Raw genomic sequence first — 26,752 nt, forward strand, 5'->3', positions numbered from 1 at the left:
ATATTAAAACTTTTTCATTTTGCTTTCGATTTGACTTTAATCTTAGCTAGTACCGCTTGCGGTTGAAATTCAACTATATTATTTATTTTTACGATATTGATAAAGACATCTCAAATAAAATATACCAAAATTATGCGCGAGTTCATCAGGTATTTTGGATTTATTTTATGACTATAGTATAAAAAAAAGTATGTCAAGTTAAGATATGAAATAAGAAGACATCCATTCGAACTTTCATCGCCAACTTCTCTCTTCTTCCTATCGTTGCTTAGAGAAGTATTATATTAGTATTGTTGACGCTCTTGTTTTATAATTAAATCCTTATTTAAAGAAGGGCAGTCCAAGTTGATTATATAAACTAAAATTTTAATAAATGTATCTACAGCTTTTAGCGATCGTAGTAAATTAACATTGAGAAATAGATTTTCGACAAACCATTTCTTACTTTCTGAATATATCTGTCCTCAGCATTTTGGGCGTTTTTAACAGTCAGTCAAGAAGCCTACGTTTCATAATCTAAGAGACTTTAAAAAAAACAGCTACTTTCACCAATGTTTATATATTAGCAGTTAGTATATTATATTAACTATTCCCCTATACGTCACGCTTCTAGAACTTTCTAGACCGACATATCAAAGGTTACTTCTATGGGTGGTTCTATTTTGACAAATAATGATTTGATTTTGCCCTTTGAGTGCAACAAGTTGTCTACAAGCAAAGAGACGTGGTTAAAGCTCGTGAGGCGTCTAACATCTGCTTTAATAAACGTCAGCTCGTTATGACCACGACTGTTCTGAAGAGTGTAACGACGTAGAGCAAATACGAAGTAATCTTATATTTAATGCAAGTCCAGGATCTGGTTGAGTGCAATTTATCATAATTATTCCAGACGATTTATCAAGCGGTACACTCGTTGTAACCGTATTTGCATAAGGTATAACAAGATGCTGGAACAGAACGAGATGTGTTTATTTTTAACTTCAAGGAAACTGTTTCTGTTTGCATAAAAAGTAATAACTAAATTGAATAAGAAACTAGGTGAATAAGAAACTAGGTAAAAAAAAATAATGTATCTTACTATTAGGTACTTCCTCGTTGGTATATTAGTTAGCATGTTCAACTACGGATCATCTGGTCATGAATTTGATTACCAGGCCGGACCGAACCTCTTAATTCAATTTTTTATAATTATAACAATTAAATCTGATTAAAATTAAAATTATAATTTAATTAATTTATATATTAGATCTGAATGTTGGTTGAGTATTTCTTTTAACACGCTTGGCTAAAACATTGTTCCGTATCATTTTTGAAATTATAATTTAATTAATTTATATATTAGATCTGAATGTTGGTTGAGTATTTCTTTTAACACGCTTGGCTAAAAGATTGTTCCGTATCATTTTTGAAATTATAATTTAATTAATTTATATATTAGATCTGAATGTTGGTTGAGTATTTCTTTTAACACGCTTGGCTAAAACATTGTTCCGTATCATTTTTGAAATTATAATTTAATTAATTTATATATTAGATCTGAATGTTGGTTGAGTATTTCTTTTAACACGCTTGGCTAAAACATTGTTCCGTATCATTTTTGAAATTATAATTTAATTAATTTATATATTAGATCTGAATGTTGGTTGAGTATTTCTTTTAACACGCTTGGCTAAAACATTGTTCCGTACCAATTTCATATGTTTTTTGCAAATACATGATTACGATTATGATTATTGGGTTTGACTGTAAAACAATGTCTAATTCCCAGCCTAGAGTTACAAAGATAGAAATATAGCAGTGTCCACTACCGTGCCTTCGAGAGCCTGTTAATATCACTTAAGTACATGTGACAATAATCGCCAACCGGCATTGGAATAGCGTGATGTGTCTATGCTCTAAAAATTATCTCTCAGTTGAGGCCTGTTTCTAGCAATGGGACGTTAATAGGTTAAAGTAGTTAATCTAGTGCCGTGTGGTGACGGCACATGATAATACAATTATTGTTACCATTACTCCTCTTCCCGCGGATCTCGTACGAGGCGACTAAGGGAAAACAATGAAGAATGTGCAGCAGCATCCTCTGTGCTGCGATCACCGACCCATCTGCCAAGCGTGGTGATTATATACAAAACCTCCCGTTGGACGCGGCCTTTAGTCCAGCAGTGCCCAATTACAGACTATTGGTGGTGATGATGAAGTAAACGGGATGATAGTATAGAAAGGAAATAACCAGTGATTATACTCATATCATATTTCCTTTCTTGTTCTTACTGTGAGTAGGCATCAAATGAAGTCGGAGTTGTTTTTATGTGGTGCTGTTTTTTTTAAACGTTGCGTCCGGAGTGAGTTAAAAAAAACAGAAAATAACAAAGTATTGTAATTAGAAGATTTCTGCCTTATCAGTAGTAGTTATTATTATTATTAAATTCTTTATTGCACACACAAAAACAAAATACAAAGAGAAACACATTTAAAAATAAAAAAACTAGTAAGGTGTGCAAATGCGGTCTTATCGCTAAAGCGATCTCTCCCAGCCAACCTTTGGCGAAAGTAGTTTTTATAAGGAACGGGTTGATGCAGCAATAAAAATTTCTACCAACACAAAAATATTGCAAACTAAACTACATGGCTATGTGTGAGCACTAAGTTTCAATTCTCGTGTTATTTTTTAAAATCGAAATTAATATTGTAAAATGTTGTAGGTAGGTTGTAATTAGAAATGGATAGAATGGCCAAAAAAACATTTTAAATGTTTTTATTGGACCCACAACAAATAAATATATTAACTATTTTTAATAAATAAATAGTTACAGTGTGTTTCGGTTATAATGTAAAGAGAATCAGGGCCCGGATCTTTAAAATGTGGGTACGTAGATTAGAAACAGGGCCAGGTTCAGGCTAGTTGCAATTCATCATTATTATTCCAGACGATTTATCAAGCGGTTGGCTCGCCCCAACCGACTCTCTCTAACGAGATGGTGAATTTTCACCGAATAATTTCCGAACCGACGAATCACGTATTGGAATCCGAAATGAGCTCGAAATTGAGATAGAAGACTTGTACATGGTTTAGGATAAAAGTGGATTTAAGAATCGAGTGGGTAATAAAGTTTGAACGATTCTGTTAAGTGGAGTGGAAAGTGTGAAATATACGCAGACAAAAAAAAAAAACTATAATTTAAACTTGTGATACTTAACATTTTCATAACGATTTAAAATTGCTTTATTAGATTAGAACGCCATCTGTCGACACATTATTGTTATATCACCGTTTCCAAGATATTCTTGTTTTTCATACTTCATTTCGCCTTGTTGGTCTAGTGGTTAGCATGGAAAGTTTCCCAATTTTTTCTGCTTAAAAGATCTCTGTAAATACTAACTAGCTTCGTGTTTACGGCATGTTGTAAAACGGTGCCCCAGGAAAAAATATGAGTTTAGGTAAATTCAAGGTCATGCAGCCCTAGCCTTCTGTTCTTAGTGCATTACTTTTTTATAAAGTTGATATCTATACCGATAGATCTATAGGTTTAATAAACGTCAAACCAAGTTACTGTTTTTCTATATCAGATAGCATTTTCTTAACGAAGAATAAAACAGTAGGACATATACAACCTATAAATGAGAACCAAAATAATACTTCACAAGCTTAAGAGGTACATTATGTCTCTGAGACTTATCTGTGAAACAAAAAACCTAATAGTTTTAGAGCAAACCGGTGCCTGCAAAATTAAAATCTTCACATTATTTTAATTTTGCAGGCAGTGGTTTGTCCTGTCACTTTATTAGGTAAGCGTCGCGTAGGGTAGGTACTATGTCCGTGTTGGTCTTTCATCTTCAATTGGGTTGCCATAAGTAAACACTTAGAATGTTTTGAATTCGTATTTCAAATATCAATGCTATTTTCGCAAAAAAAAAGTTGGGCCTACCGAAGAGAAAATGACTGATAAATTAACATGGCATTTCGCAGTTACTTGAGCGAAGCGGAGGGTCGATACGATTACCGGGGCTTATTACTTCGACTCTATCATATTTCAATTTACGATCGTCACCCGGAGTTATCGTGTAGAAAAATCAGAGGGTACTTCGAGTATGCTGATATAAATCAGAAATAAGACATCTCATTAGTGTATTTTCTGATTTATCGGCTCTGGATAGCTTAATGCACTATATACCTATAGCCAAATGTTATGTTAGTATTTATTTGAACTTTGCACTCAATATCATAAATATATATTTGTATTTTTTCCTGAGAACAAATTATAGATGCATTATAATATTTAACAGTATTCCGTAAGAAACTAAACCTTTGCCTGCGAAATCCCAGGAAGAAAAAATATTAATTAAGAATAAGTAAACAAGGGATATATTTTCGGCTACACCTTATAAAACTTTCGCTGGATATGATAAATATGTACCTACTATATACATCTGTCTAAATTCTACGCGTTTTGTATTTGTCATAATATCATAATAAAGTCGGTGACACGCGTAACTGTAAAATGAAGCTATGATGTATATTTATTAAAACCTAACGAGTGCTTATTTTTGAAGTTTCGAGTTAACAACAAAAGTCCAATATAAATATCCTGAACCATGGAAATCATTACCCAAATAAAAGGTAATTAAAAACACTTGTAAAGAATTCCAAACAATAAATAGGTTTTTTTTTTATATAAACATGCGAAGGAGAAAATATAAGTGGCATAATTTAATAAAATTCAAAACTTAGTCGGTAACATTACATGGAAATTTTAAGCTGAACTGATAAAGTCAACGTTAAGAAAATGCTTGGGCGGAGGGAATAAGAAAGCGGTCCTAGTTGTTAAGTCTTGTACAGTTTCTACCGCTATCTTTTGGATAAGCAGCCTAATCACCAGTCGTCGTGTCTGTATCGGGCCGTAGCGAAATGCGGGCCTCCCTAGGGTGCACTTTTGGGAACAGTTTTCTTTTTGGTTTACATTACGCTGAAAGTGTGTCAATTTTTTTTTGTGTTATGCTCTTTGTATGCTGATTTGTCTTAATGTTTTTAATAAAATCATGATATACTCACGCGTATTTAATATTTTAGTGTTACAATAAAAGGGTTAACTTAAGTAAGTATTTGTTGTAAGTTAAAGATTATAATTTAAAAATAAAAACCTAAAACCAACGCTTTAAAATATTTCCACCAATTCTCACTTACAAAGGGAGTGCAAAACCTATTAATAAAGACTTATGAAGTTATCGAAACTTTACCAACGGAACGGCGAACCTGTTCAGGTCGCGCTCCAAAGAACTTTTGTTTGCAAACTATTTGTAATATAAATTTACTGTTCATGTTAACAACTTAGTTCGTATGTAACTTAAAGTTTGTATGTTTACAGTAGGTATTTTAGCAAAAAAATTGGGAAGTATCTAACTACCTTCTAATTCATGTAAAAAAAATTAGAGGTACGTACTTTCCTGTACGTACGGTGTGATCAGTTCGCATTGCAGATTCTGTTGTAATGATGCTATTAAGAAACTGTATGCAATCTTATCTTATTTACTTCTTTCATGCTTCTCTTCGTCGTCGTTATGAATTGATTATTATTATATATAATCAACAAACTTAATAAATTTTTCAACACATGTTTTAAACTTGCTATTGTAGATCATAAGCTTAACAACATAAGGTTTATTTTTTATCAGTTTGGTAAATAAATCTAATACCTAATGACACTGGTCCAACTTACACCTCTTATAACTACTTATGTTAAGAGTTAAAATTTATAAATGAATTGGCGCAGTGGGCAGCGGCCCTGTTTTCTGAGTCTAATGCCATGGGTTTGATTCCCACAACTGGGAAATATTTGCGTAATGAACATGGATGTTTTTCAGTGTTTGTATGTATATTATAAGTATTTAATCATAAAAATATTCATCGTAGTACCCATTACACAAGCTGCGCTTACTTTAGGGCTAGATGGCGATATGTGTATTGTCGTAGTATATTTCTTGATTTATTCTAAAGCAAAGTAGGTATCAAACTTAATAGAGAAATCAGCCGTTCAGAAACAAATTTATTTAGCGAAAAGAAAAGAGAGGCGCACGGCGCGGCGGCGTATCTAATGAGATAATATAATAGCCGTGATTCGCTCCCACCACTGTTCACAGGACCGAAAATTACCGGAAAACTGCAGGCGGGGAAACCGAGGTTTTAGAACGTTACATTTCCCTAATGTCAAATTAGAATTTTCGCTGCCAAATAGATTTTTCATTGTGGTCTCTTAAAAGACTTTAAAATTTTCAACTGAGATAAGGAATATCTGCAAAATGTTAGAGTGCTATCGAATAAAGACTGCGATATACGACGCGTGTTGAGTCGAAACTTAAATCGAACTATTTTGTGATTCGTGGTCGCAATAAAACAGCTAACGATGCTGAACTGACGCTATTCATAAATAGCCACGATTTTATAAGGGTTCTTTTAAGGGTGCCGTAACCGAAAGGTGCCAAATTGGCCCTATTTTTAAGCCTCTGCTGTCCGTCTATCCGTCCATCCGTCCGTCTGTCTGGCGGCGGGCTGTATCTCTTTGACTGTACTAAATTAAGTTAAGGGTTACAAATTTCACAGAATGCGTATTTCTATTACCCCCTGGTAATAGTTATTCTTAAAATTTCAAATTTAAGAGTCATAAAGTCAAGTCAATTCATAAAATTTAGATGAATTATATATTTTTTTCAATCTTAATAATGTTTATAACAAGTGTATATGTTTCATATAGCACATTGGTACTGAAACTATCGTGACTCGTGTACGTCCAACTTGCAGTTTTTTTTTTTAAATTTTGGAAACTATTGCAAACAAAATATAGAAATAATGTCATCATCAATATTCACACTTTACTGGCCAACTACAGAGCAGGGGTTTCCCCTCAGAGTGAGCCGGGCTTTGGCCGTAGCCCAAAACGCTGGCAAAGTGCGTATTACAGAGGCTCTTGAGAACGTAATGGAGAACTCTCAGGCGTGTATGTTTCCCCACGATGTTTACCTTCACCGAGTGTAATTTGAATTGTTTAATTCAAAAACGCTCATAACTCCGAAAAGTTGACGGTGCGTGCCGGGTAACGAACTCGGTCCCCCCGGAATCCCTAACCACAAGACTAATGCATCGATATAATAATTTTGAACAAAGCTCAAATATTTTGCACTCTCAAAAATTTCAGTAGCATTTAATACTATTGAAAATCTAATGACATCAATATAATATTCTTTCCCAGTAACAAGCATGAGAGGGTCATATCGAATTGAAAATCGATTTTGTCGCATCCGAATAGGGTGTAAAGATCCCATTGTAATATAGATGTCTGCCATATGTCGACAAAGCCCATACTTTTCCCTCGACTCTTTTGGATTTTGCGTGCTATAACAAACACGCATATTGATGTCTAAATAAAAACAATCTTTTTATAATCTACTACTTTTTTTAGGGTGTATCATAATATTTTGCGAATGTCTTGGGATTCGAGCTATAGTTAAATTGCCTGGAAAATATATGATTCGGCCGTAACACGTGATTTTTAGTAGTGGATTTCACGAGCCTCCTTTGTCAACCGATATCAGAGAGTTTAAATATGCCATAGTATCGTTATATGTAAATAACACACTTAAAAGTGATTATTGAATTTATTAATGACCTTAATAATATTATGATGGAGCCGATAAATATATTTTAGACTACTAAATTTCTAAGACATAAAAGAATTACAACAAAATAAACTTATTCTATTAGCTATTCCCAAATGATTCTGTTACCCTATAACTCATTCTTTAATATAATGTGTCTAAGAAATGAATAGCTAAATATACGTTAACGTTAATCACTAATCTTTACATGTCATGTAGACTCACTTACCATGATTGTCATCTATTTCATTATTTTTATCGATAGTTTCTAAATTTATAGGCTTGTAATCAATTACAATGCCCCTTTTACAATAATCGAACAGATTTTTAAGACTACCATTTAATCCGTTAATAGCTATTCCAGTCACAATATGTTTTTCATCGCTATCGACCCCCCTCGGTCAACTATCGTTTTAAATTCAAGCACGACAAAACATCTTAATCATTACGCTTCATAAAGTCCTTAAGTGATTGCGTAGAAGGGACAGATCGCGTGGGTTGGAATTGATTTCGAAAGTCCATCGTCTAAACTACCTGCACCCTATCGATATTGTGACTGAAATTGTACCTTTATACGTTGGTTCAACTTTAAGGGGCTCCTAAAGGCAATAAGAGAATTCTTTAGAATCGTGACTTTCATCTTACAACTTCGTATGTAATTTATTTCTATGTCACAGTTACTTTATGTGTTCTGGACTGTGTTTGTTATACTTGCGCTACAATTAATAGTAGAATATTTCTATATAAAAGGTAAACTGTTACATGTAAGCTCTTATCATGTAAGATGCAATTAGCAAAATAATCTTGTAAATGGTAAAATAATTCAGAGGTATTAGTTACTTAGTTATAAAGCACTAAAAATTATTTGGTTAGAAAGAAAACATTGTATGAAAACCTGTATGCCTGAGAGTTCTCCATAATGTTTCCAAAGACGTGTGACGTCTAAAAATCCGAACTTGGTCGGCGTGATTGACTCCGACATAAACAAACTCATTCAGGGAATACTGTTAACTTTACTCTTACTCTGTAGAGTACAGGTAATGGGTGGATGTTGATGGTTATAATGTATACCTATAAATGGAGGAATGAGGTGATTACCAGTAGTTCTGCCAGTTCCGAAACTAAATTTGGAAAGATGTATTGCGTATCTCGTAGGTCTGATGATTATTTAGAGTTCTTGAATAGTGACTAGAACTAGAACAAGTTATGGTTAAAAATCCTTTGCCTTTGAAGGCGCCAAATTTTATAATAAAACTAGCGTACCCTGCCCGCTTCGCCGGGCTAGATTTTGCTTTATTTTATTTAAACAATGAACTTATATCATAAATTTTTTAATAAAAGCTGTTTTGACAGTTCAAAAATAGAAGTAATCCAATAGTCACCAAACTTTACAGGATTACTCGCCAGGTCAATCGGGAGATTCCCTGAAAGTTTCACTGAAAACGGTCCAGCCGTTTCGGATCCTATTCGGAACATACCCACACACTTTCTCCTTTATATATATATAAATACTTATACCTATAATACATGTAAACTCATTCAGTGTATTCAAAACTAAATTAGCTTCTTATATACGAGTATATTAAGTAATACCAATAAATTTATAATATATTTCCGAAGCTGAATTTGGAAAGATGTATTGCGTATCTCGGAGGTCTGACGTCTATTTGGGGTTCTTGAATAGTGACTCCGGGAAAGAAATGCGCGATGTAAGTGTGACATCTCGAAATAAAGCACAGCCAGCCGCAGGTCTACAGTGAAACACGACGGAGGTATTTGGAAGTTCCTACAATATGCCCCTTCGAGACATATATCCACTAGTCGACGTCCTGAGCATCTATTGATTACATAATGAGCACACAACACAATGGTATCGCAATTTCCATCCATCTTGTTGGTTGGTTTACATTATAAAACGTGGCATGTCATAAAATATGGAATGAAATAAACGCGGTTTTCAATAGTGTTTTTGTTTAAAGCGGATAATCCGCTCAGAAAAAATTTCCATAGCTGAATAACAGCATCGCATAAGTTAATAGTAGAACTGGGCGCGGGCAGGCGGGATGGCGGGCAGAGATAATGAAATTGTGTACAGGAGCGCAACGAGCCGCGATCGTGTCTCGGGCAAAAATCCACTTAACAAATTGCTGCTGATTCGAAGGGTTCAGGATTGTTGCCTGCTTTTACCGTTACGTCAGTTATTCGCCCGGTTATCGATACTCAAATCCTCTTTCGGTTACGTTTCTACGTTGTGCCTTTTAACGTCAAATACCATTTAGGGTATCTGATTTCAGACTGCTCCAAATTAAGTTATTAGGATATTTTTTGTGTAAAAACCTGCGTAGGACTTAATAATATCGCTTTTAGACGGTCTACCATAGAGAAAACTCTATTTGGTGCATTCTGAGAGAAATGATAGAAAAAAAAATAAAGGTACTACAAAAAAAGTCGTGTGCAGATGTAACTATTAGCTAGCATAGCATATAAGTTATAATATCGTAACAATGTAGAGACATCTTTTTGACGCCAGACTGAACCCATATTTTGATTAGAAATTTTACTATCACCACAGAGATATATTATCAAAAAAATGCGATAAACAAATTGCATCTACTTCGTAAAGCATAAGGCCGTAGTCCACCACGGTGGCCCAGTGCGGGACTCCACACGCCTTTGAGAACATTACGGAGAACTCTCAGGCGTGCAGGTTTCCTTACGATGTTTTCCTTCACTGTACAAATTGTTATATATATTTAAAGTGTTATTTCAATTGCTTCAAACGCACATAATTTGAAATGTCAGAGGTTGCTAGGATTCGAACTCGGCCCACCGAAAGCGAAACCGAAGTCCTAACCACTGCGCTATCACCGCTACCTACAGAGACGTCAAAATTGGTTAAATAAACAACTATGACGCACGGTAATATAATTAAACCATCAACAAAGGCTATCATTTCGAGAGCTAGTCACTAAAAAAAGGCGCGTGCGTACACACGAGTGCAAAAGCGGCGTAATGAATTCGGTGGCAGCGTTTCGCACGCAATTGCACAATTTCAATTATCACATTAGCTGGCGAGTGTACTTTACATGGGCGAGGCGGGTGGCCTGATGGATTAATGTTCCATGACTTACGCCGATCATGTCATATGTAACAATTTGAGGGCCGTGAACCCGATTTGCAAGCGAAAATGGCACCTAAGTCTACCAAGGTTAACGCGTTCAACCCTTATGCAATACGAGTTTCGAACGCGAACGCTTTCCTCATTCTTACTCTTTAACACGAAACTAATATACAACGCAATAAATATGTTAAAAAAAGTAGTTTTTGCTTTCCGTTTTAAATAAGGTTGTAATTTTTAAATTGATTTTTACATTCCTTAGTAAAAGTAGTTTTTCTTTTAGTGAAATGTTTTTAAGAATCCCTCAGGAATTATTCAAGCACAGAGATAGCCTTACTATCTTTGTGCCTAATTTCATGACGATCGGTATGTCTGTTGACCCGAACTTATATAACAAAGAAACAAACAGAAACAATCTCACATTGAGGTATTCATTTAATAAACTAGTAAGAATTTCTGCTATACATACTGCAAGTAACTTGGGTTGTAACTTGTGTTGTAACTTTAAATATCGAGGTCTTTTTCCTTAACAAAAGTATCGATCTGATCAATATACCTATATATGTCGACGGCCGAGTGGCGATGTGGGTAGCGAACCTGCTTTCTGAGTCCAAGGTCGTGGGTTCGATTCCCACAACTGGAAAATGTTTGTATAATGAACATGAATGTTTTTCAGTGTCTGGGTGTTTATCTGTATATTATAAGTATTTATGTGTATTATATTGAGAAAAAAATATTCGTCAGCTATCTTAGTACCCATAACACAAGCTACACTTACTTTGGGGCTAGATGGCGATGTGTGTATTGTCGTAGTATATTTATTTATTTATTATTTATTATTATTATGTACTCGTAGGTAACACAAAACAGCCAAGTCTTGTGCATCTCTATAAGAAAACTTTTGTAGTAGATGAGTTTGAAGGGAATGAGAATTTGTTAGACGTACGGCGTACCTAATTACTTATACATAATCCTTTTTAACTACATCCAATCAATTTTCGTAAAAAAATAACGAGCTATTAATATTCATAAAGCAATCCTATATATGGTTTTCGACCAACCTTATTATGAATAACTCACAAGCCGAAGTTTAATTTGGGCACATCAAACGTTATATCGCAAGTTTATTCGCGGTTGCAAATTTCCAGGATCAACTTCATGCCCCGTCGAAAAGCAAAGGAAAGTTTGCGCACAAAGGCCGTCATTGATTTTTTTATTTTATTTCCAAAAGTACAAAAAATTTGGATCGAACGAATTACTAAACCGACCAACGGAATTGGTAGGGTTTTCAACGGCATCGTGTTTTGAAAATAGGTAAATTTTTGTACCAGCCCTCTTTTTGTTTTTTTTTTATATTCTTCCCTATCCTCGTTTTGCTATAAAAGCTTTGTAGATTTTGATCATCGGAAAGTATAAAAACATCGCAGAATACGGTCATTATTTTTGTACGGTACCTTAATAGTTGAATAGTGGATCTATGGCACATTATCAAGTATTATCTAATAAAAATAATAATAAATAAATTACGACCGCGTGGTCGTAGTTTATTTATTACACACACATTGCTAACTAGCCCAAAAGTAAGCGTAACTTGTATTATAGGTACTGAGATGACTGTTGAAAATTTTTTATGAATAATATAGATACATAAATACTTATAATATACAGATAAACACCCAGACACTGAAAAACATTTATGTTCATCGTACAAACATTTTTCAGTTATGGAAATCGAAACCACGGCCTTGGACTCAGAAAGCAGGGTCGCTGCCCACTACGCTTCTTGCCCGACATATAAAAAATACGCTTTAACGCGTTTGATTGTAATGTCAACCAGAATCAATCGTGTGACAGAAAAGTTTACACCATTCGATCAATAGACACACGTTAGCGGGGCAGTAGCTTTTAAACGCGGCAGATTTTTGGTTCTGTTTATATTCATACTATTCCCAAAAAAATATTTTCCAATCCACTACTGACCCACTAAAGGGTACGGATCTCTTCAAAGAATGAGAAGGGTTAAAGCTGAAGTCCGCCACATTGGCCAAGTGCGGTTTGGTAGACTTCACACACCTTTAAGAGCATTATGTACAACTCTCACGATGTTTTCCTTCATCATTAAAATCGCACATAACTCCGAAATGCTACAGGCACGTGACCTAGATCGAACAGTCTCTCTAAATAGGCGGACGGTATTAACCACTAAGCTATAAACTTAATATTTCCACCAAGAAATGTTTTACACGTGTTCTCAAAACGAAAAAATTACATTGTGATATGGTGATAACAAAAAAAAACACCCGCTAAGTTTGTTGTGGGCTTCTTCTCAGACCATGACGCGTTTGAAACCTCGTAGCTTTAGTTTTAAGTTTACGAATGTGGTTATCGCCATCATCTCACTATCGTGTAATTGTTATGTACGCATCAAAATTGCCACCTATGGTCCTATTTGAATAAAGATATTTTTGACTTTGACTTTGACAACTATAATCTTATAATGGTACAACCCTACCGTACATATCAAGGGATGTTCGGGAGACGCCTATCTCAATTGAATTTCCGAAAAAAGGACGCGATATAAAAGCATATCTCTACCCCTCACCTTTGGATAGTGCTCACTCTATTGAAATTTCTATATTTTGTCGGCTGATTAGCTTCCATGCTTCGATCGAACTTATGAATGGCTCAGCGTGAGACGGCAGTAATATTGGCTATGGCCAATCAGTTATTGTGGGTTCTATTTTTTGGGAAAACAATGGCCTTGTTCAATTTTGCTGCGGTTGTACGCCTAAATCATATTTATTCAGTGTTTTGATTAATTATTATTAGCAATTTTTTTAACACGGAAAATGTTGGGTCTTCGTACAACCCAGTTATTCTGTCCAATGTCTAATGTTCATAGGAAAAAAATATTACAATAAATTTAATTAATAGTAGGGTGCGTAAAAAGCATTCTATACTGAGTATAAGAGGCGCGTTGCGTTGCGACGACGGTACCGGCCGATTCTATTACGCCATTTTATGCAATAGGAAACATTTGAATCTGTTCTTAATATAATCAGCTGCTTACAATAGTTAAACACAGAAATTAATTTTTTATCACTGACGCAGTAAACTTCAACTGTTTTGAATATCGCTACTGTAAACCGGATAGCTTACAGTGGCTTTTTTAAGTTCGACGTAAGAACATCACTGTGTGTGTGTATTCGCGTTTCGCTATTTATGAACCTATGTCTTAGGTTTTAAACCTACTTACATAAAGTAGAAAGAAAATCTTAAACATTTAAACTTACCGATCTATAATAACAGGGTCTGAAGGCGTTTCATTTCTGTTGCCACAGCTCTTCTTATCACAGCATCGACTGTGAATAAAACATGATTATTTAATGATGAAAATACAATACAACAGGTATTACCTGCTTCTTTGAAGTTAGGGATAGCAAAATCAAAACAGGAAACCATACTACATTAAAGTGAACGATGCCCGCTGCACGCGCCCTATCGTGGCTCCTTGACGCAAAGGGCAAAGACATTGAAAGGACAGACTCCCTCGAGACTCCTCCCCTGAAGACGTGCGAATGGGACGCACATACCGCGGCAAATGAGACACAGATATTGCGTCTAAGGTAGAATCAAATTTTAATTGCTCACACAGACACAGTCCGCTGTCAAAATAACTCACACACGCGTGTAGCGGCGAGACGCGTTACAGTTACGAGCGGAAAAACCACCCCAAACAAATGGTTAAATTAATAAGGACATTCACTTGTTGTCGTTTGCGAGTGCGACGTTTGTTCTTAGACTTTTGTAATTATGCCGCTGGAATTGAGTCTGAAATATTATGACGCAAATGAAGCGCTTTGTTAACGAGACGGTACGGTGTGACATTACGAGCAACTTTTGTTTGACAGTGTTGTACAGTTTAGCTGGAAATTGTTTTAAGACATATTACTGCAAAATTACGTTTGGCGACGGTAGATCAAAATACAATTATTGCCATCATCGCTGTTCCTGCAGATATCGTATGAGGCGACTATAACGAAAAATATAACGGAGAACGGGTAGCAGTGTCTTGTTTGTCCAGCGTGGTGATTATGTGCAAAGCCACAGAATTAAGATCGTGTAGAAACCGTGTACACGACTAATATTGAAGCATTAAAAACCACTCCACTTTAATAGTGTTTTTCAAAAAGGCGGTTAGTCACTTCACTCCATTTAGCAGTTGACAGTAATTATTTTACCTCTACTGTTCTAAAATTTTACCATAAAATGGGGAAAATGGCAAAGTTTGTGAGCAACATTACGCGGGGCGTTTTCGCTGTGTTCGGATACAAAGCACTGCATGCAATAATGGCTGAATGAGGCTTCTGTTCGTTCTTAATTCTGTGGGCAAACCCTCCCGTTGAGAGAAGCCTTTAAAAAGAGTAGAAAAGTAATAAAGTCGTAAAGTCCAGCAATAGACTCTAATAGGCTATTACTGCAAGCATAGTGTGCATAAAGAACTTTGTTAACGAGATACTTTTGGTTAGTCACTAAGATTATTGTTTGACTTTAAAACTCAAAATGTGGTTAAACATTTTGAGTTCAGGTTAAACATTTTAGTAACAGGCTAGAAATTATGCTATCAGAAACAGGACGAACATTCGGTCAGATAGTTCATCTTTTAAAAGGCGGTGAACGAAAACTGGATGACTCTACACGATACTCATTTTTGGTAGATGATCTTTGAAACATTAAAAAATAAAGTCGTTAAATTTTTGATTTTATGAGCAAGAATAACTTGTTTATTAAAGTTTACACGATATTCTAAAATACGTGAAATTTGAATTCAGTCATCTTACCTGCACATAACTTCATGCGTAAGTAGGACTCTGCACATTTCCGGGTTCTTGTCTTGTCCTTCATAAACGATGGGCTGAAACAAAAAGGTGAATAAGTATTTTTGCATATAAACATTACATAATTTCTTACTAGACAATTAAATTAGATTCTTATTTATGAAGGGTTGAAGGCGGTGGCGTGCACTTCATACATGCGCAAAAGCGCTGCATACCCTAAAATTGATATATATCTCGTATAGCTGGAGGATTTTTGCCTTTTTATGCAATTTTCCTGCTGTATGCATACCCTTGTAAGAAACCAAGTGCCCGCGACTAGTTGAAGGACATTGAACGAGAGTTACCTACTCGTTTTAATGTCGCGTAGGTCTAGTGGTACGCATGTTCCACTGCCGATCACGTTTTTCTGGGTTTGATCCCCGAGTCGACCCAATGGGTATTGGGTTTTCTGTCAAGCAATACTCAGTAGGTACAAACCCGGAGTTTTTAAATTGGCGATTCACCCCCGTGGCTCAAAGTGCACGTGAAACTGTCGGTCCTACGCCTGACCTCATCCCAGTCATATCGGATCTGCCATCCTGTCAGACTATGAGAGTGAGGGAAGAGGGAGTGCAGCTACGTTTGTGAACACACTTGTGCATTATAATATTTCTCGCATAGCTGGAAAAACTCCAGCGTGGCCGAAATTGGTCAGGGAAACTGTTTATTTATAATTAAATACTATTTATATACTACGACAACGCACACATCGCTACCTAGCCCCAAAGTAAGCGTAGCTTGTGTTATGGGTACTGAGATGACTGATGAATATTTTTATGAATAATGATACATAAATACTTATAATATATATATAAACACCCAGACACTGAAAAACATTCATGCTCATCACACAAACATTTTCCAGTTGTGGGAATCGAACACACGGCCAAGGACTCAGAAAGCAGGGTCGCTGCAAACTGCGCCAATCGGCCGTCATATTATACCGACTTGAAAGAAGTCCTAGGTATGTGTTTAATACCCAGAACTACTTTTAATCCTATACAACCTGTAATTTAAAACCGAAGTAATATATCTTCACAGGCTTTAGAGGTACATTATTTACTATCTCTGAGACTTATCTGTGAAACCGAGACGCTAATACTTTTTAGCAAACCACTGCCATAGTTTTTACTGAAAGAAATCAGATACAGCCCTAACACCACATGCTAAATTAAAATCTAGTAACTCCTGTCACTTTATTACGTACGCGTCGCGTAGAGTAGGTACTATGTACGTGTCGGTCTTTTATCTTCAAAAGGGTTGTCACAATTACCCACTTAAATTTTTTTTAAATGAATTTGTATGGAAAAATAAATATGCTACTGGTGATTAAATATTTTTAAAGGGCGATTCCTTATTAAATATACTTATGAAAGTTTCAATGGTATTTCGTAATTCGTTTACACGTTGTATATTGAAGTATTGCAAGAGACCAAAAAAATGTACGCGGACGAATGTGTGAGTAGAAGTAATTGAAATGATTAAAATAAAAGATATAAAATATTAATAATTCAATGTTATAAACTTTATCACGCGGCATATTAAATTAATTAAAAATCCGCGTGTAGATAAGATAATTTTTCGTCTTCATCAAGTTATTGCTTTTTGCTAATTTATGCACCCTTTTGTACATAATCGCATTCATCATCTACGCCAAAAACACATTTGCATAGTTCCAAATGAAGCTTTTAGCGGGTCCTATTTTTTACTATCTCTTTGCACACAACTGTTTAGTTAAAATTTTCTTTACGTTGTCAGAATTGTAAGATATAGTAAGATTAAGGTAGGTACATCTTATATACTAAATTAAGGTCACAAATTGGTATCGATCGTAGCATTTCCTAAATTGACCTTGATTGGTTATCTATTTACATGGTCAAATTTTCCCTTCCTGGGACTCACAAATTTTTTTTTTTTTTACTAAATTACCTAAAATTGTAAAAGATTGCGATTTTCGACGGCCGATTGGCGCAGTGGGTAGCGACCTTGCTTTCTGAATCAAGGCTGTGGTTTCGATTCACACAACTTGAAAATGTTTGTGTGATGAACTTGAACGTTTTCAGTGTCTGGGTGTTTATTTGTATATTCTAAGTATTTATATATATTATTCATAAAAATATTCATCAGTTATCTTAGTACTCATAACATAAGCTACGCTTTCTTTAAGGCTAGATGGCGATGTGTGTATTGTCGTAGTATATTTATTTATTTGTTTTTTTTTGCATGCCTACATGGCTATTTTTTTCCTTCTAGCTTCCTATTAGCTGGAGATATATTTTGTTCTGATTTAATCATACAAACATACTTAATTAAGAGCCTAAACTGTTTGGTGTTCAGTGACATACTGGAGCTAAAATAGTTGAAGATGCGAAAACTTTGGTAACTTCAGTGGCGTGCCTGGGTTTCTTACCAGGGTATGCATACAGTAGGGAAATTGCATGAAACGGCAAAAATTCCCCTCCAATACGACTTATGTAAAATATTTTTGGGTATGCAGTGCTTTTGTGCATGTATGAATGGGTATCTTCCTACTAAACTTCGACACAAAATATTAGAAGGTCTACTGATGGCATTAAGGTACCTACAGGGATTACAACACGTCCTGAGGGCGACCAGTAATTAGATATTAATAGATAAACGAAACGGACACGTGTAGCGGGCATTAGGTTATTGTAGGGGAGAAACTTTCAAAGTCGGAGGGTAAAAATTGTTTTGAGGCTTTGCATTGGAAGGCAAGCTACTGGCGCAACGGTGAGCCCTGTGAATTTAAATTGGAGGTCACGGGATCGATTCCCGCCAGTAAAAATGTGGAGATTTATAATTCCTGAATTGGTTTTGGCAGTGGCTATTTACCTCCCTACCGACAAGGACGTGCCGCTAAGCGATTTAGTGTTCCTGTACGATGTCGCGTACAGCGAAACATGGTATTCGTACCGATTATCGGTTTGACTACCATGCTCCCTAACAGGTAAGCCTACCATCTTAGCTGCAATATTATTTATCACCAGGTGAGATTACAGTCAAGGGCTAACTTTAAGTAAATAAAAAAAAATACAAAGTTAAAGTCAAAGTCAAAAATATCTTAATAAAGAAGGCCCATATATGGCACTTTTGATACGTACAATACAGGAGAATACCTAAATTACAGAATTATGAAAAGTCGATTTTGGATGCCCAAGCCAACAAAGTATAAGCAGCAGCAAAAAGATAGGTATTTGTAATGACTTCCATTCAGCACAGTGTTTTTGACCAGGGTATGCATAAATAAGGAAAACGGCATAAAATAGAAATAGCCTACGCATTTTTTTTATGGTAGGCAGTGCTTTTGTGCAAGTATGAAGTGCAACATTCCCCTTTAATTTGGTTGTGTACTTATTTTTCCGAACCCCAAATAACTAAAATTAGCTTCCACAATCCCCCGAAATCCAAAAGATAGATTCTCGTCCCTAACAAAATATCTAATTGAATATGAAATAGCAGGGTATTATCATCTTTTGTGCAAAGGATTTAGCAGGATCGTGGCTGTAGGGTGTTTTGGTATAAGTAATCAAGGGTTACAGAAAAGTATTTAAGGACAGGCTAAATAGCTTGGGGTTGAGCCTGGCATCAGGTGTGAAGCTGGTGAAGTATTAGAACTCGTAAAGAAAATTAATGACGGTAAGTATGAAATATTTGTAATCGATACAGAAAAAATGTTGGAAATGTCAAAAAATGTGTGTGTGTTCTTAAAAAGTTCGAAGTTTGTATTAAACGTAAGCTTATAGAAAAGTCCTATTATAGTATAAAGGACTACGTAATCGATAAAAAAGCTTAGGTGTGAATTATTGCTCTAACCAGGTTGCTCTTCTAATAATTTTAAATGACATTGTGAGATGGTGATAACAAAAAAAATACCCGGCTACGTTTGTTTGTGGGCTGCTTCTTAGACCAGGACGCGTTTGGAACCCTCGTAGCTTTAGTTTTAAGTTTATGAATGTGGTTATCGCCATCATCTCACTACCGCGTAATTCTTATGTACGCATCAAAAGTGCCACCTATGTACTTGAATAAAGATATTTTATATTTTGTTTGAATTTTTTTTTTTATTGTATTAAAATGTGTTTTCAGTATTCAATATCTTCCAATGCTCTTAGTAAATATGGTTATTAAAACATACGTTATATAAATACTTGTAGCTACAACAAGCCAAAAACAGAAAGTTTTGAAATAATAATATTAGTATTGATAAAATATCAACAATAAAATAATTGATATACCTAAGCAAAGTCAGGACATTAAGTTTTCGAGACAAAGAGCTTTGAGTTAATTAAGTAACAGAAATGCGCAAACTGTGTTAATTCCAAGCAGAAGAGATCTGTAACAAAAACATAGTTCTCTAGAAATCAGGCTAGATAATTCCCAGATGGCGAAGTGATCTTGTACGGTGGCCAACATTTTTCAAGTTCGCTCTGGAGCATTCCCTCAGGAGTCACTGCTGCGAACATCAGCGCCGCATGGGATTCAATCTCAGGGGAATTTGGGAAGGTTTAAAAAAACTAGACTCCTTTTAATTCCCCTGAATAAGGTCAAAACCTTTATTTTCATTATTTATTTGTCTTTATCTATCTTGCAAATAAAATATAGTGCCTAGTGAAAAATAGCAATGATCTATGGGTTCTATTTAGTAAAATATCTAACGCATATTCCAGACAACACATTCCCTATGATCTATTTATTAGAAATCCTAACCAAAGCTGAACATCAAAATTGCAAAAGAATTCGACGATTCATTCAAATATTCACAACGGACAAAAATAATAAAATAACCTCTAACGCTAAGGGTTTCTGATGCTTATTAATAAAAACTATGGGATAAAATAAAAAATACAATATTATAACAACATTATTGATTATGTTGGTAATGATTCTTTGCAACTAATTTGTACTGAACTCATTGACTCTTCTAAATTTAAACAGGTTCTAATTCGTTCAAAGATATGGATGACAATCATCATCATCATCATCACCACATCAACCCATTACCGGCCCACCACAGCGCACGGGTCTCCTCCCACAATGAGAAGGGTTTAAGGTCGTAATCCACCACGCTGGCCCAGTGCGGATTGGTGGACTCCACACACCCTTTGAGAGCATTATAAAGAACTCTTAGTTGTTTTTCTTTACCGTTGAAGCAAGTGATATTTTAATTACTTAAAACGCACATATCTGACAAAAGTTGAAAGAGGTGCGTCCTAGGATTCGAACGTGGCCCCCCGAAAGTGAAGTCGAACTCTTTGAACCCAATGCGCTTGATGGATGACAATATTACTGAATAAATATAATCAGAACGTGTAAAAAATTATAATCCACGCATATATAAATATTTTCTCAAAAGAAAATTATTACGAACAATAAAAGTTTTTCGCAAAATGCAAGAAAATCAAGACGTAATACGCAAGCAGCGTTGGCGTGTGATTTAGGTGAACGACAAGGAATAAACAGAACGAATTTGTATTGCTTGAACTGATTTACAAGAAAACTTACTAGCTCATATCATTTTGAGATGACATAATATGTTGCTTTACAATATACTAATTCATAAATATGTTGTAGCTACAATACATTTTGCACGCCTTATAAGCGAACCGTTGAGGTGGGTATTACTGTCAGTTTACGCTCACCGAGTGATTCTCCAACTTAAAATGTCACTTTTTTTTATTCTTCATTGCTTTTATAAGTGAACATAAACAGACAAATATTGAGAAAATACACTATTTTTAGCACTCATGATGTTTTTAAATCTCTTTTTATTATTTAAACTAATAAAAAAATTGTTTAAAAAAGTTCTGTCTTGGAAGTCCGTGTGTCTGTATGTGCGGATCCCGTATCTTGTGGTCACGATAACGAGCGAAATACTTCACTTATCGAGTTGTTTTTTTTTTTAGTATTTCGAGAAAAAGAAGCCTATTACTTTTCACGGCATAATTAGATGTAGTTTAATTATTATTTACAAATAATCTCAAAATTTTATTGTAATGAGGCGTGCACTTTTGGATTTTCCAACTATTTTTTAAGTAAGCCGTAACTTCAAGCTACTAAACTACTTTAAAACTACTTTACTGCAAACTCAGCCTAACCTGTCGGCTGTTGCGGGTATTTTTTACTTAGTTTCTACACAGCATCGTGCTGGAATGCTTCACAACTTGGTGGAACGTCACAGTCGTTAGTGTAGTGCAGTTATATGAATGTAGGTTTATAATAATTTTACACCACCTTGCCCTCGCTCTTGTTGTCCTAATCCTAAGGTTGCCTGGCAGAAATCGCTTTTAAGCGATAAGGCCGCCTTTTGTGTTCTACTCGTCTTTCTGCTTCTCTCTATTTGTCCTTTATTTCCCTAACTGTGTAGTTGTGTGCAAATAAAGATTTAAAACAAATAAATAGTCGGTGGAGTGGTACATACGGCCACGGACGAAGCTAGACCAGAAAACTTTTGAAATTAGAAATACCCAAATTGCATCTGCCAGGAATCGATCCCGAGATCTCCACTTATAAGACGTTACCTCATCAGTCCGCCAGGGATGTAGACAACATTTTTTTTTGAGCTACATTATGGGTCCTAACTCTACTATGTTTCTTTTTATATTTTATTGGAATCGAATATAGAGCTTCTCCATGCTCCAATACAGGTTTACGAGAAAATCGCATTTAGATTTTAATAGCACATTTCTGAAAGATTCCACACGAGAATTTTTACGTAAAAACTTCTTTAAGCGCGTTCATTATATTATAGTACGAGTTACTTTTTGGGTGAACAAAAAGGATTAAAATCATCTTCAACGCGTGCTCCCCACGAGCTATATGTAGATATATACTCCTATCCCTACTTAATATTATAAATGTCAATGTATGTTTGTTTGTTACGCTTTTACGCAGAAACCACTTCTCCACCACACCAATCCACACCAATCCTCCTGAAACTTTGTACACATAATGTTGGAAGTGTTAGAAGTAATATAGGATATTTTTTACCCCGACATAAAGCTCGTTTTAAATGGGAGAGGGGATGAAAGTGTTTGACGATTTTACACCATAACTCCGACAAATTATAACTGATTTAAATAATTATTTTTGTACTACATATATAGCTTATAATATGTTAATTTTTCCCAAACTGTGGTTGGAGATAGAGGACAGAACTCCTCAGCGGACAGCAGCAAACCCCACATTTAACAATACTTAGCGATACTGAATACTTAATTTTTTTTTAGAACTACAATGCCATTCAAAGAACAAAATCAAACGAAGACGAAGTGCGGGCAATAGCTAGTATATTATATATGTACATAGATTTAGTTTTCACTTCTATCGGCAGTCCCCAAAGACTGCACCTTTTTTTTGAAGTTTTTCTTAGATGCCAATTTAAAACATTACAATAACTAAAAACTTAAACTTGGCAGTCTATCAAACGTACTTTGTTCACGGAAACAATAGAGTTGTAAGGAATAAAAATAAGGCGGAGGACATAAAGGAGGCAAGAAGTGCAGTGATTTATACTTTCGCGACAACGCGGGCGTCGCTCGAGTTGTGCAGATATTTTTATTATTGTAGTTGCACGTGATATATGGAGCGAAATATTTTATTTTGCATGCTAAATAACATAAAATATTATTTTATGAAAATGGTTTGCAGTTAGGAAACATCGTTTACATGATGTAGATATTTTTGACTTAAGTTCATCATCTTTAACCAATTTAATCACCCTCGTTGTTTGAATTTCGAAGGTTTCGGTCGTGGCTAGTTATCACCCTACCAACAAAGACGTACCACTAAGCGGCTTAGCGTTCCGGTACGATGTCGGGGTATGGTTTTAATAACTGCCATACTTCCTAGCCCAGGTTAGCCCACCTAAGACTGCATCATCAATCATCAACAAGGTGAGAATGCAGTCAATACCTAGCATATGAAAAAAAAAAATACTGTACAGACTCAACGCAGTGCTCCAAAGCAGATTGGCGGGCTGTAACGATCACATATAAGTGATAATAATCGGAAATCAGTCGCGATTGTTTGTGCTCCCCAAAGGAATAGATACCGCCCATTTCTTAACTCTAGGGTGTAACTGAAAACTACTTGACAATAAACTGTACATCATTCTAACAATTACCGTCCCGACCCAGGATTCGAATTCAGGACCTAATGAACTGAAGCCAAACATTTTACCCACTAAGTTCTTAGACTAAGTTTTGAGAAACATAAATAAAACTTTAAATGAATGAAACGACGATGAGAATCTTTATGAAATCTGGAATTTTATTTTTAGTTTGAGTGCAGTATACTGGTGGTCTGTGACCACTCGTGCGCCTAATGTATACCTACTTATTACTCTGAAATAAGGAGAAACCAAGAACTCAGTTCTTTATGCTATTATAAAAAGGTTATAACAATAAGACCACTTTTACGCATTTTATATACATACTTATATATTTTTGTTGTTTTATTATTTCTTGTTTTCACTTTTAATTTGTGCAATAAAGACATCTATCTAGGTTATATGGGCTAATATCCTCATATCTAAGACACTTAAATACCAAAATTATTACAATCGGTTTAGACATTTTAGCATGAAGTTCTATATATATTAGACAAACTTATCCCTCTTTGTGCGTCAGGGTTTTAAAAGAGTGAAGTCAACATAAAAGTTTACTGAATCTTAATTTAGCTTTAGTACTCAATATTCTATTTTCACATAGGATATGAAGTAGACTTATGTTTCGCGGAGGGCCGAGTTCGAATCCCAGCAAGCACCTCTAATTCTTCAAAGTTATGTGCGATTTAAGCAATTCAAATATCACTTGCTTCATCTGTGAAGGAAAACATCGTGAGGAAACCTGAAAGAGTTCTCCATAATGTTGCATAGTTTGAATAAAACAAAACACCTAATATTATTGTGAATCGTTATAAATAAATGTGGCATTGATTACAAAACCGAATAACAAAATCGTTTTTTTTTTTTGTATGGTTGATAAATTACAGCAATATAATCTGACCTGTTAATGCATCCAAAATGGCTTCCTAAAGTCATTTTCCCAACAAAAAGTACCAAATTAATATGTTGTTTGAACGTTGTTAAGTAAACACAATCATTCAGTCACGTGCGCGCGCACGCTTCTATATTCAAACAGGGTCAGTTTCTATGGGGGTTCTATGGGATTTGCCAGAATCTCATTTCGTGTAGCATGAGCCTGTATCTTAAGACTATAGTCAAACAGAGGGTAGCCAGATTGATATTTTAGATATTGATATGATAGTGATTTACTGTGTGAACATAATTAATCCGCTCTTTGAAATACAGTATTATAAATATCTACTTGTAGTTTATAAACATTTTTTGTTTAATCAAGATGACGACAATAGATATTCCTCGAACAAGCAATGCATGCACAGCATCAGTTTATGTATTTAGGGCCATTCTTATTGAAGAACATTAATAATACCTAAACTAAAAATTACTTATAAACATAATGAATTGAATGTTGACTGTGTAAAATTGTAAATCTGTACTGTGTTTTCTCTAATTTCTATACACATAGGAAGACACTGACCCCCAAGACATGGGATATCCTAGTATCTCCCATACTATCCAGGGTAATTTAAGAGAAAATTGTACTTATGATCAAATAAAAACTATTGTTATTTATCAAAACGTGTACAATATTAAGCCTGCTTTTTTAAGTTATGAAAATATTATTTTAATGCATTAATTTTTAAACAATTTTCTTTTCAAATTAAACTATTAGTACCCTAGTCCTTCCAAAATGAGAAGGGGTTTAGGCCGCAGTCCACCCCACTGGCCCAGTGCGGATTGGTGGACTCCACATACCTTTGAGAACATTATGTAGAACTCTCAGGCATGCAGGTTTCCTCACGATGTTTTCCTTCACCGTTGAAGCAAGTGATATTTTAATTACTTACATAACGCACATAACTTAGAAAAGTTAGAAGTCCGTGTTGGGATTTGAACTCGGCCCCCCGAAATTGAAGACGAGCTCCTTCACACTGCGCCCTATCACTGCTTTCGATTTCATTGTTATTTAATTATTAAGTAGACACTTTATTTAAGTTGGAAGATGTAAAAGTCTTTAAGATAAATGTACCCTCATTTATCTTTATCTCGGCAGTCATAGCAAAATATTTACGAAGAAAAAAAACAAAACTATCTTTATGTAAAACACGACAAATAACTATGCATGATAAGAGTAATGAAATATCAAGACAGGCTAATTTTTTCGGTGCTCTCGCGTGCCGGTCGCATGCGGCATTAGTTGATTGGCGTGTGCCCTCAGCCTAACGATTTAATACAATTAAATGAACCGCAACTATCTAGTCGCCATCTTTGGCATTACCGAACGACTGTTTCGCGTGTTGTCTTTAATGATTGTAATTATATTAATATGATTGGCACAGCTGATGTGGTAGTCTAAGTCAAATCGTTTCAAAAGTTAGCATTATCAACGTAATGTGTGTTAACACACAGGCACAGGCCTTGTCTCTCATAATTTTTTTTTTATAAAAAATCAAAAAATGGACTGTTACAATATAAATATTAGAAGCAAAAATAAACTCGTTGTGCAGTTTACTAAAATACATGAAATTGCTAATGAATTCAAGGGCAATTGAATATTATTTAAAAAAAAAATACCGAATCTTTGAGATGTCTCTCAATAAATTCAAAGTTTATATAAAATATAAGCTTACAGAAAATCCTATTATAATGTTAAGGATTACTTAAACCATAAAAAAAGGTGGTTGCTACATAATTGATGAATTTCTTAGCTTCGCTTTCAGGTCTCACAAAATAGAAGAATTCTAAAGATAGTTACGAGTGCAGCAGAATTATTTCGCCTCGGGAAAGATAGACAAGAATTTACGAAGCTGACTGCGAACCTTCGCTAGTCGGAGAGGCACCGCAAGAAGAAGAAGAAAGATAGTTAAACCGTAAAAGTTTCTTACCGGCTTCTTCCCGGTAGAATCTGTGGTAGAGTTATTACAAACAGACTGAATTAACGTTTCAAAAGTGCTTCTTAAGGGCTAGCCTTATATAAAAGAATGTGACTTTGAAAAGAAAAGGCTG

The 26,752-nt window shown here is 35.1% G+C and overlaps 1 protein-coding gene across 1 annotated transcript in view; it reads right to left on the reverse strand.

Moving 5' to 3' along the window:
- Positions 1–26,752, reverse strand: part of LOC120629889 (transcription factor collier) — an 85,838-nt gene that overhangs the window by 36,998 nt on the left and 22,088 nt on the right. The window contains exons 6-7 of the mRNA XM_039898966.1: positions 15,607–15,680; positions 14,059–14,127 (exon numbers count right to left, since the gene is read on the reverse strand). Coding sequence (XP_039754900.1) covers positions 14,059–14,127; positions 15,607–15,680 — 143 coding nt within the window. The remainder of the gene's footprint in view (positions 1–14,058; positions 14,128–15,606; positions 15,681–26,752) is intronic.

This window comes from Pararge aegeria, chromosome 15 (genome assembly GCF_905163445.1).
Source record: "Pararge aegeria chromosome 15, ilParAegt1.1, whole genome shotgun sequence".
NCBI classification, from domain to species: Eukaryota; Metazoa; Arthropoda; class Insecta; order Lepidoptera; family Nymphalidae; genus Pararge; species Pararge aegeria.